Source organism: Acromyrmex echinatior, chromosome 2 (genome assembly GCF_024713525.1).
Source record: "Acromyrmex echinatior isolate Ae372 chromosome 2, ASM2471352v2, whole genome shotgun sequence".
Classification (NCBI taxonomy): domain Eukaryota; kingdom Metazoa; phylum Arthropoda; class Insecta; order Hymenoptera; family Formicidae; genus Acromyrmex; species Acromyrmex echinatior.
Window position 1 is genome coordinate 2,331,889 of NC_141853.1, and position 12,090 is coordinate 2,343,978.

Genomic DNA, 12,090 nt, shown 5'->3' on the forward strand with positions numbered 1-12,090 from the left:
AGGCTAATATTATTTTTAGATTGAAAGGCATAGAGATATGCTCTATGCAATTCCTATAAATGAATAAAAATGCATTCAGGATTGAAAAGGCATAATCATTTGTTTTATGCAATTTCTATAAATAAATAAAAATGCATTTAAGATTGAAAAGGATTCATTTTAACATTCATGAATCCGTATTTTGAAAATCTGAATCTATTTTAATCAATTTCAATCCATTCTTGTTTGCTGGGATTCTATTTTCAATAAAAAGAATAAATTATTTTTAATTTTAATAAATGATCTATTAATTTTTTCTGGTCTACTTATTCAGATTTCTTTCCATTTATTGTCGTTCATATCTATAAAATATTCGTTACTTTTTTGTTACTTTCTTGTAACAATAAAAAATTATTAGAGTTAAAAATTACATTTGATAATTAATATTAAATGTAATAATAAATAAATATTAAAACTTGAAATTCTCTAAACTCTAGTCTGTATATATTATAGAACAAGTTTTTCTTCATATTAATTTTATCTAATAATTTTTCTAATTCCTTATATTATCTAATATCTTTATTTTTTAGTACTCATTTATATAAGTTGATATTAAATATTGTGTTACATAATTGTTAAACGTTAATGTCATTATTAAGAGTTAATATTTCAAAATTTATTTTTAATATTGAAAATTAAAATTTTCGATATGACAGAGATTAACAAAATGCAGCCTAAGATATACAATAAAATATAAAATGTTTTTTAAGAATATTTAATCTATTGGATCTATTTAATCGAAATTAAAGTAATAAAAGTAACGACTAAATCGTTACCCTGTGAGTAAATCAAATCGATAAGTCAGGGCTACTATATAGGGCTAATGATCCTGCGAATCATTTGTACAACCGCATTAATGTGCAGAGTGCGCATTAGTTTTGCTAGTGAAAAACGCTATTTTGCCGTAAAGACGAAATAACCTGAATTTTGTTGGAAGTTTTAAAAAATAAAATCAAAGGGTCCTTGGGTGTAGTTATATTAAAAAGTGGAGATTTTCATCATTTATTTTATATATCATATACATTTCCATACATTTTTATTAGAGCACAAATTTAAATATAATAGGTACTACTATATTTATTAAAATAACTTATAATCCAGATAGTAAACTGTCTCCATGTTATTATTTTTAAATGTGATTTAGAATAATCGCTAGTTTTTTCGTAATTTTGTTATTATTTTGAAATATCACCTATACATCCTTAATTGCAAATTATAAAAATATTAAGAATTAACAATATATTTCAAATTATATTATTATATTAGGTGTTGGAATTAATTCGTAGCGTTTTTAATGAAAGAATGTTATTTATTTCACATGAGCATTAAAAAATACATTAATGAAAGTACTTCCCATCACTTGTAAAACGCTACGAATTAATTCCAACACCTAATATTACTCTCTATATACATATAATATATAATATTATATTACTATATTGTATGTAATACATACACGCATTTCTTTTTAATGTTCCATCCCTAATATAAGAATGGGGAGAACCTCCCTAACTTCTCACAGCCCTGCATAGTAGAAGTTATGGAAGTTCTATATTCTCTATATTTAACATTGTGCAAATCAAGCAGTTTTTAATAAAATTATATATCCATTTACGCAGTGATGAGAATAATATTTACTCACAACATGAACCTAAATCGCATAGTCTTTAATGGGCCTTTTACAATAAACCATTAATCATAAATCAGAAATCAGCAATAAGATAAAACACTAAGTTTGATAATGCCTCTATTTAAGAACTATTTAAAAGATCATAATTTGCCGAATCTGTCTCTATTAATGTGTATTTACATCAGTCAGAAAACTTAATAAAGAAAGCACAAATAAGAAAAAGTATTTTTTTATTAAGTTAAATTGTTAATGTATACGATATCAAAGATAATATTTTTAACTATTAAAGTATTTTAAACATTTTTTGAAAGACATGAGGAATTTATGTGAATCCAATAATACGTACCGTAAGATTTTAAGTTTGTCCCTATTAATGTGCCTTATATTGAAACTGAGAACGTCGTATTATGAGTATATACATTGAAATAATTGGGAGCACATTAATAGAGTCATCATCACTTGAATAACTCACTAATAGGGACAAGAACATGTTTTTTATTTTTGTCACAAACATTATAAAGTATTAATATTTTTTTTAGATTAAAGAAATACAAAAAAAAAGAAATTGTTGAAAAATTGATATTGATTTTAAACAAATGAAAAAATATTAAATACCTATTCAGTAATAAGCAAATTGGCTTGAAGGCACGGACAGAGTAACTGTCTCTATTATTAATAGATCCTACACTTAGAATTATCTTTTAAAGACACGGTAAGCGTACCCAAGTAGCCAAAGAAATGGGTTTCTATGTAGCGCAGAATCTTCCTATGTTTTATCTCTCTTAAGCAAGCGGGCGCGTAAACACGGATGTGAGAGAGATTTTATTATATCCGATGGAGCGCAGGGCATCTGGCAACTATTAAACAAGACAATCTCAGGAACTATTAAAGTATTTTAAACATTTTTCGAAAAATATAAGGAACTGTGGTTCTAGCGGCAAAAACCTTACGGTTTTAGCGCGGCTAGAATTTTATGATCTAATATCGGCAGATTTGATGTCTTATTGTTAGTATAAGAGTATGTCACATCTTGAATAAAAATATGTCATTGTATTGAAGGCAGCTGGAAGGGCGTTAATGATATGTGAACATGGAGCGCCAAAACAAATCTTCTCCACTCCTTCTCTGGCACCAGAGATCAAACGTATTGACCTAGATAAATGACTTGCACTGATGAGTTGATGCGGAAGGGTGACTGAGGCTATTAAATGGTGCCTTTTAATAATGTTTTCGATTGGGAAAAAGTTAGTGCGTACCAGTGCATACTCAGTTCACACGAGTTCCATGGATTGCACTGAATAGTGCAAGTTCAAAAGAACACGCCAAGATTTTCAGTGCTAAAGCTGAAATGCCATTTTAAGTTGTAAGATTGTAAGGACTTGACTAGACTGCAGGAAGAACGCAGAAAAATAACCTCGATATCTCATGTTCATAACTTTAAGTAATGATTTTTTACTATATGTAATTAAATAATATATAAGATATCAAGAATATATCAATATGCTCAAAGAAGATATCAAGAATATATGTACATACTTATCAATAATTGTACATATTTGCATGTTATAAATTACACACAAAATAGTACAAATTTTATTAATCTAATCTTTAACTTTTTACTAAATTTGATATTTTTCATTAGGATTAAAGGATGAAAAAATTGGAAGTCATCCTTATGGAATTTTTCAACATTAACGTTTTAAGTTATATGTTTTAAAATGGTTCTTAAGTCTCCACTGTGATTGGCCAATTCGCTTACTGTTTAAGTCTTACTGCCTAAAGTTTTTTGTGTGCGATGGCCCTTATCCTGTAAAATTAATTCAACTTGCAATGATATATGTATATATGCGTGTATAAATAATTATGTACTTTATTTTAGCCACTGATTGTATTGGTTGTTGGATGTCATTACGAAATAGATTTTCTAAAGAACGTGCCAAAAAGACACTCTCAGGATCAGCTACACAAACGGAATGGCCGTTAATGAAATGTGTGATTCGGCAAGTAATTAAAGTATCTAATGAATATTATTGTAAGACTAGAGGATTAACTATGTTAATATAATAGAATACATAATATTTCCCATGGAACAATTGAAAATAATATGTCAACCATATCTAATACATAGTAATACTAATGACTACATACATAGTAATACTAATGACTACTTATATCACAATAACAATATAAATATTAGTAGTAAGTAATATCAATAATAATCTTCATAATTCTATTTTTAATAAATTAACAGAATCTGCATATACTAATATTAATGATATTATTAAATTAATGATATTATTTTACCTTGATTTATTTATTAATGTATAGGTTAGACGTTATATTAATTTTATGTCGTATTTTTTATAGACTCTACGCTTTTCTAAATCTTATTGCAAAAGAATAAAATAAAAACAGTAATAACAAGCCAATAAAACCTATTGATTTAACACATGATAAAAATGCTGTTGATCAAAACAATGCTGGTAAGATTCATACTTAATTTCCGTATAAATATTCATACGTCTATTAAATTCTTTAATTTTATATAGAAGTTTAAGAATATAAAACTATTTATCGATCTCCAAAATTTGCTTAATTTTCAGATCAGTCAAAAACATTTGTATGGCCGGACAAAGCAGTATTATTATTAATCGAATTATATAGAGAAAGAGAGGAAGAATTTTCAAATGGTTTTAAGCGCAGCAACAAAATTTGGGCTGAAATTGCAGCTCAGATAGAGGAAACTAATTCAGCTTATAACATAACAGCACTTTAGTGTTCGTCCAAAATGTCCAGCTTGAAGCGGACATACAAAAATATTATTGATTTGAATAAGAAAAGTGGCAATCATAAAAATACGTGGGCATTTTTTATGTTTTATCATATACATACACACACATATGTACACATGAACACACACATACATACATACATGCGCGCACACACACACACACACACACACACACACACACACACACACACACACACACACACACACACACACACACACACACACACACACACACACACACACACACACACACACACACACACATATATAAATGTTGCAATATTCACAGCTATGCAACAAAAAAGAGGATCTTGTTAGTGCACATGCTGAGAGCATAAATCCACTTACATTAGTCAATGCTTAATAATTTTTCATTACTATATCAATGAGAATATTTTATTTTAAATTGATTAATTAGCGATGTGCATTATCGGAACCTCTCCAAGATATATTTATATATTACATCATGGATTCATTATTTGATGACAAAGCATCCATCAAATCTCTTGGACACGGAAACCTCTACAAACTTTTATGAAAAATTGAACAAAAATGTATGGAAAAATATTGCTGCATCTATACATCCTTAACATCCCATCTTAACATCCATGGATATAATTTGACTGCTGACAATTGTTACATTAAATGGACCAATATGAAAAAAAAATATATCAAAAATAAATAAAAAAAACAAACTGGTACAGAAAACGAACTTGAGAATATTTAAATATTATTAACGATATATTAGGAAATACACAATATTCACTGTATAAGTACATACAATATGTAAAAAATAGTTTACGTCATAAAAATTTACAATAAGTATAAAATTTAAAAACTTATTGCTAGAAATCAGTCAGCATTTTATAATCTGCAAAGAAAAAAAATTTTATTTATATATTGCGCGATATATTATACATAAAAAAATGCTAAAAAAACATTAAAATACTTATACTATACAGAAATACTTATTACGCATAGAAAATTGCAATAATTACATATAAATATAATTAAAATAAAACGATATAATAAGTTATGATATAAATATCTTTTGTGATATTTGGATCAGATTGGAAGAGCAACAAATATGTAAAAGAGAAAATATTATGTACAATATTTCTATGATTTAATTCGTAATTAATGCAATCATTCAATAATGTCTGAGATCTTATTTACAAAAGGTATATTCAGGTTATTCGTACTCGCTTTTTTTTTTCAGAAATAGATAGTAATCAGAAATTAACGAAAACATTTTCATTACCAAATTAAGCCGATCTTTTAGACAAGAATTAATAAGAAATGATATTTTTTTATGTTAACAATAAAAGATTTTAAAAACTTTTTTATTTAAGGATGTTTCATTTCAACAAACATATTTAATATCTTATTCATCTGGATTTAAATAAAAAATTTAAGGTAAATTAAATGTGCTATAGTTTTCTTAATTTCTAACTTCATTTCTAAAAACTTAAGTACCACTATCTAGTTCATGTAAGATGTTCGTGTAAGATTTGAACTTAAAAATTATAATTTAAATCCCTGATAAAACTGGTGAATAAATGGGTGTCTCGAAATTTATGAATTTCCTTCTTTTTCTCGTAAATTATAAGTAATAAAAAAAAATTAAACAAAAATTATTTGTTTTTGGAAAACCCATACAACGATAGTCTACTTGATCTCTATTAAAAATTTCATACTCAGATTTGACCCACTGACTTTGACTCAGATTTACCCTACTTTCGATATAATTTTCAAAAAACCAAAATGTCACTATTGAGTGGTTTAGATAGATTGATAATAAAAAGGAGGATATTAAAAGAGGCCGATTTTTGCTCATAAAGATATAAATAAAAGGAATAGCGATGTTGACTTCTTGAATACGATAATGTTAATAAAAAAATAGTGGTCGAAAATTGCGGAAAAAAAGGAAGATGTTAAAAATAGGCTGATTTTTGCCCATAAAAGTAAAAGAAAAAGCGTTTTTTATATAGGAAATCAAAATCTATAAAAAACGCTATTCCTTTTACTTACATCTTTATGGGAAAAAAACAATTTCTTTTTAATAGCCTTCTTTTCCCACAATTTCCGATCACTATCCATTTCTGAGAAAAAAAGTCGTACTGGTGATCTAATATATCCTGTATATAACTTTGTGTTGACAATGTTTCTTGTTTTTCTGACTGGTATCTCTCTTTCTTCATTAGCTCTTTTCCATGTGATGTTTCTCAGAAGGCTAAACATTTTATTGCACAGCTTGCAATGGAGAACCTGTTTCGCTTTATCAGGAATTTATATAGAATTAGCAAAACAAAAATAATTACACTTATATTGTTTCGTATTTAATATTAGTATCTATATATAACATTCATCCAGAAGAAAGACAGATTGAGTTATACATTAAAAGAATCTGACGTAATAATATTCATCCATGCTGATTGCTATAGTTAATAATTTTTTTATTAGCTCTAGTATTCCGTTCAAGTGTATTAATATCTTGCCTCAAAAAACAAGATATTAATTCACCAAGAGTTATATTTCTTTTATTCCTTATTTTTCGTATGGAGGCGCATATGTTTTTTCAAATTATCTAGTCGATTGCACCGGCGATCGCAGTAATCGCACTTGTAAGGCATCAAATTGCTATGCACTACTACGTGACCGTTTAGATGACTAATCTGCTTGAAGCGCTTGCCGCAGATGGTGCAGGTATATGGACGTTCATTCATGTGCGCTGACGAGATGTGCGTTTGCAGATTTGTCTTCCTAACAAATGTCGCCTTACACACGTCACACTCGAATGGCCGTACATTCGCGTGGATCGCCAGGTGCGATTTGAGTACATTCTTATGCTTGAAGTTCTTTTCGCATAAATGACATTGAAACGGTCGTTCGTCGTTATGTACCTTTTTGTGCACCGACAGATGTGCCAATTGCTTGAACATCTTGGCACAAATCTCACACTGATATGTACGACCATCTTCATGCGCGGCACTGACGTGACGGCGCAAAGTATCCGCCAGAGTGTACCGTTTACCGCAGATCTTGCAGCAGTACGGACGCTCGTTGGTATGCGTCAGCAAATGGCCGTTAAGATTGCGCTTCTCAAGGAAACGTGCACCGCAAACATCACACTGATACGGCTTTTCACCATTGTGCACATACATGTGCTTCTTCAATGAGTTTGACAGACTGAAACGTTTTGAACATATGGTGCACTGAAAACGACGCTCGCCAGTGTGCACCAACATGTGTGACTTGACATGACCAGCTTGCTTGAATCGCTTGCCGCATACCTTACAGTCATAATGACGTTCCTGCGTGTGCGTGAATATGTGTCGCTCTAGCACGCTCTTCATTGTGAATACCTTTTTGCAGATATCACACTCAAACAGACGATAGACGTCGCGTACCTTTGATGTCGTCGTTGTGGCGTCGCCTTTATGCGAGGGTGTATGTTGCTTCAGCAAATCCAGCGAGTCGAACTTTATGCTACATACTGTGCATTGGAATGAACGATAGTCATGATGAGTCAGTGAGTGTTGACTGAGATGACCCAGTTGCTTAAAACTCTTTTTACATACTTCGCATTCGTACGGTCGTTCATTTGTGTGCGATCGCATATGTCTTTCTAGCACGCTTGGAAAACTGAATTTTTGCTTACAAAACGTACACTTTAGAGGTTGTGTCTTTGATGTATGATTCTCTGCGGACAGTTTCCGTCTCCCGGTTTGGTTGGAGCTCTTATTGTCTTTGTCAAAGGATTCTTTCATATCAAGCGACAAATCACAATTTTCATTCATCATTTTGAGATCGGATGTTTCTTGTGTTAGTTGAATCATAGATCTTGTATTAGCAATATTTCTTGTTTTTCTGACTGATATCTCTCTTTCTTCATCAGCTTTATCTTTTCCATGTGATTGCTTCATATGCTTCTCGAACAATCTCAGAACGCTAAATGTTTTATTGCACAGCTTACAATGGAGAACCTGTTTCGTTTTGTGAATTCTTATGTGATTTTTCAAATGCCCTATTTTCATATATTGTTTTTGACAGTACTCGCATTTGAGGGATTGAGTATCTTCGTTGTCTTTTAATTCATTCTTCATGACTATTTTATCTGTAGATGTTGAATCCATCGTGTGTACATTATTCAGATCATCATTCTTCACGTTGACGCAACTAAGAATATTTGCATTGTCGGTTTTTGAAAATGTATTTTGACTCTGTGTATCTCGTATATTTTCGTTTTCTTCGCACTGCTGAAACATTCGAAATAGAATAATTTCAATCATTATGTTACGTTTATAATATTGAGATACATTGTACATTATATTGCATTATTACATTGATATTGTTTGATGTACTTTGTGTGTCTTCCGTCATTGCAGCCTCACCTCCATCCATCTTATTCGACAAATGTTTAATCCATTCTTCTTCTGTTGTCAGATTTTCCGTATCTTTTCCTATACCTTGAAAATTCTTGCGTGCATTTTGTCTGAACAATACGTCATATGGAACTCTGCCGTTCTGATAGCGATACGTAGTGTTATGAACAATTTGTATGAAGTTCAGTCCCTCGCACCAGGTTCTAGTTGGATTTTTTTTCATCCAAGATTCAAGTGAGCTCTTAAAATCCCTGTAGCTAACTTCGCACTTAGACGTGTCCCCATGCAGTATGAATAAATCATTCCACATCGAACGTAGTTCACATACAACTTGTTCAGCAAACATACGTCCATTGCCGCTCTGTAATACTTGTGGTGCTCCTATGATTCCCAATACATCTAACAGATTCGCCGCGACCTCTTTAGCTGTATTGCTACGGAGAGCCTTTAGTACAACAAATTTGGAAAATTGATCTTCATAAACAAAAAAATACTTGTAATTCAATGTTGAATCAACTGTCATCTCTATTACATCGATGCGACCTTTATTATACAATTTCTCTGAATCGTCAGTCAATTTTTTGGATAGTTGATTTAAAGAATCTATTTGACAGGGCTGAAAAAAGTACAAAATATATAGAATAGTTTTAATTAAATTTTTAGTACATAAAATATTTTTAATTATATATCATATGAGATAACAATATCTATTTTTAAATTAAATGTCTAATCTCAGTACTATTAGTAGTATTTAATAATAATAATAATTTTATTGCATGTACTTGTTAGATATAAGATAAGTAATATAGAAAGATTTAAATGTTATAATTCATTTACTGAATAAAGTAAAATTAAAACTTACTGTTGGATCTAAATAACTGTTCTGTTGTTTGATTTCTTTATTCTCTTTAGACAAAACTTGCAGATGCATGATTTTGTTTTGCGCAGATTGTGAATTCAGGGTATTTTGAAAGAACTCTGCTTCTTGCTTTATGATTAAGAAGTCATGATTTCTATCTTCCGGTAGCAAGTGATCAAAAGAATTGTGCATATATGTATTTTGTGGTATCCATTCCACACTTAACGGCATTTCTTTGTTCATTATTTATCATATGTTATACTTAATACTGTAGAAACGAAAGAAATGTTCCTCTGCTTTCTCTACCATTTCCTGTAATTAATCAACAGTTTTATTATACAGCTATTAAGTGAAAAGGAAACGGTCTTTATGAAAATGTTTTCATTACAAAAAATAAACACTGATAAAATCAATATTAATTTACTTCATAATGATTATTTTTATTATGGCTTAGGTTCGGTTTTTCACTTTCTTAATTTATGATTAATCTGATATTTTATCTGAGGCTTTCCATTTGACGATGCAAATTGACACAAATCGACACAAATGTCATCCTGTCTTTATTACTCTCTGAATGTTAAGAAAAGTAGAAGAAAGATGTTTGTGTCAAATTTTGTCACTAAATGGAAAGCAACCTATGAATGAAGCCTATTGGGTGAAATATCAGACTAAGATATTCACAAGTTAACCAGATAATGAAAAATTATAAAGCCTTATAAAGAATTAATTCAAAACTGTTACTCCTTTACGTATTATTTATATAGTCTTACATGTCAAAAATCAAGCCGGCATAATGGAACATACAATCATTTCTTGATCGAAAAATTAACCTATAATGTCACATAAATTTGACTTGCATCGATTCCCAGTTACTGTTTATTTGAAAAAATTACTTAATTGAGATTTAATATATCACATTAAATTGTCTGCATCCTCTCGTGCATCTTGCTTTGCTTTAACCGAAGAGAAATGTAAGAGCGGTCATCTCTGATCTTCCCGGTATTTTTCATGTAACACTTATATCAGCGCATCAACTCCAACGTCGATTTTTGCCTTTAGAAATGCTTAGAAGTCGGCTATTGATCAACCGACCGATGACTATCCTTTAAACTCGCTTCTTCACTGATTATAGACTACCGATACCGACTCATTGTAGAATTAGGGTTAGAACTAATTCAGAATCAGTGGCTGTGACAGATTTCCTAACCTGAGCCTGGATTCTTGATAAATATCGCATAGTACATACGAAATAAACGGAAAACTGTAGCATACGTATATATACATATAATATACATTCATGTGTAGCAAACAAATCGGTGAAGGTTATAATTAGGTCTATTCAACTTGCTTACACTTTTTACACTCAGCATTTTCGCTTTCTCTCTTTTCAGCGTTAAATATATATCTATCTCATTTTAAGTGTAAAAAGTGTAAAAAAGTGTAAACAAGTCGAACAAACTAATTGTTCTTTGACATAACCTTTCCCTTGCATTCGTTTACGCAGTGGTTAGCGCAGAAATATTACTTTATCCTTGTTGTTCACCGAGTGTTAAACAAAGATTAAATGATAGTCTCTGCGCTAACCGCTGCATAAACGAATGCACCTTTCGCTTTTAGGGGCTCCGCACAATAAAAGGAACAGAGAATTTCAACCTATCAGAAACTGTGTATTCCACAATACATGATTTCTGATAGGTTGAAATTCTTATTCTGTTCTCTGTTCCCTGTTCCTTTTATCGTGCAGGACCCCTTAGATAGATCGATGGATCGAAAGAATCGATAGATACGCAGAAGAATGTGCGTGCTTCCTGGCAAAGGATGTAGTATATGTTAGCACTGGTGGCGCGAGAAACAGGAAATGCTACCGAAAAAGTTCGAGTATGTTCTGGAATGTTCGAGAGATCAAAGATCAAAGAAGGTCAGAAGTAACTTATCACAATTTGATCGAACGTGTTATATGTGTTATACGTGTATATTGCGTCATTTTTGAAAAGTATGACCGGCTTCAAACATGCAATTTATGCTACTCTTTTAGACTTTTGTGTTTTGCATATTGTTTTTTGTTACTCATCGCATAAGCGGCATTTTCGATTCTGACCGTATCGACTTTGTGTTAGAGTTGGGGCCATTCTCACGCGAAGAAGAAGAGGATCAGAAGCTGGGAGAAGCAATACCACTAACACTTCCTCAAATTTGTGATAACAGTGATCGCTGTGCTGTACAGACGCGTTGTGTCTAATAGTATTAATTAGTAGAATTTGCAATTGAATTTGTTTACAAGTTTTGAAACACTCCTTTAATTCGTATCACATGCACGCTAGTTTTATTATTATCAGCTCGATTTCGAAACTGGGATTTGTTCGTCAATCTACGTGCAAGCTTTGCC

At 30.8% G+C, this 12,090-nt stretch overlaps 1 protein-coding gene and 1 long non-coding RNA gene across 8 annotated transcripts; one reads left to right on the top strand and one right to left on the bottom strand.

Annotated features, from left to right (window-relative positions):
- The first annotated feature begins 1,089 nt into the window (after nucleotides 1-1,089).
- On the top strand, nucleotides 1,090-5,127 carry LOC105145582 (uncharacterized). Of its 4 annotated transcripts, none has more exons than XR_015544253.1 (5): nucleotides 1,090-1,104; nucleotides 2,209-3,110; nucleotides 3,549-3,669; nucleotides 4,037-4,152; nucleotides 4,273-5,127. It is a non-coding gene; the product is annotated as an uncharacterized LOC105145582 (long non-coding RNA). The 4 variants fall into 4 exon arrangements; XR_015544254.1 differs by lacking the exon at nucleotides 1,090-1,104 and having other exon boundaries at nucleotides 2,367-2,381; nucleotides 2,457-3,110; XR_846091.2 differs by lacking the exon at nucleotides 1,090-1,104 and having other exon boundaries at nucleotides 2,404-2,559; nucleotides 2,729-3,110.
- A 915-nt stretch (nucleotides 5,128-6,042) lies between these two features.
- On the bottom strand, nucleotides 6,043-11,342 carry LOC105145581 (uncharacterized). Of its 4 annotated transcripts, none has more exons than XM_087403507.1 (4): nucleotides 11,057-11,342; nucleotides 9,708-10,016; nucleotides 8,805-9,461; nucleotides 6,043-8,719 (listed from the first exon to the last, which is right to left on the bottom strand). In XM_087403507.1, the coding sequence occupies exons 2-4, from the start codon at nucleotides 9,945-9,947 to the stop codon at nucleotides 7,001-7,003; spliced, it is 2,616 nt and encodes an 871-aa protein (XP_087259633.1). In that variant the 5' UTR covers nucleotides 9,948-10,016; nucleotides 11,057-11,342; the 3' UTR covers nucleotides 6,043-7,000. The 4 variants fall into 4 exon arrangements, with proteins under 4 accessions (XP_087259633.1, XP_087259632.1, XP_011053537.2 ...); XM_087403506.1 differs by having other exon boundaries at nucleotides 10,912-11,342; XM_011055235.2 differs by having other exon boundaries at nucleotides 6,043-8,716; nucleotides 10,475-11,342.
- Nucleotides 11,343-12,090: the final 748 nt, after the last annotated feature.

What these genes read in the sequence shown, in the direction of transcription:
- LOC105145581 (XM_087403507.1), bottom strand. Translation starts at nt 9,947, where the DNA reads ATGAACAAAGAAATGCCGTTAAGTGTGGAATGGATACCACAAAATACA. An exon ending in ACAGTTATTTAGATCCAACA is followed by an intron (nt 9,462 to 9,707) that starts GTAAGTTTTAAT and finishes TACTTTTTTCAG; the next exon opens with CCCTGTCAAATAGATTCTTT. An exon ending in GTACATCAAACAATATCAAT is followed by an intron (nt 8,720 to 8,804) that starts GTAATAATGCAA and finishes CGAATGTTTCAG; the next exon opens with CAGTGCGAAGAAAACGAAAA.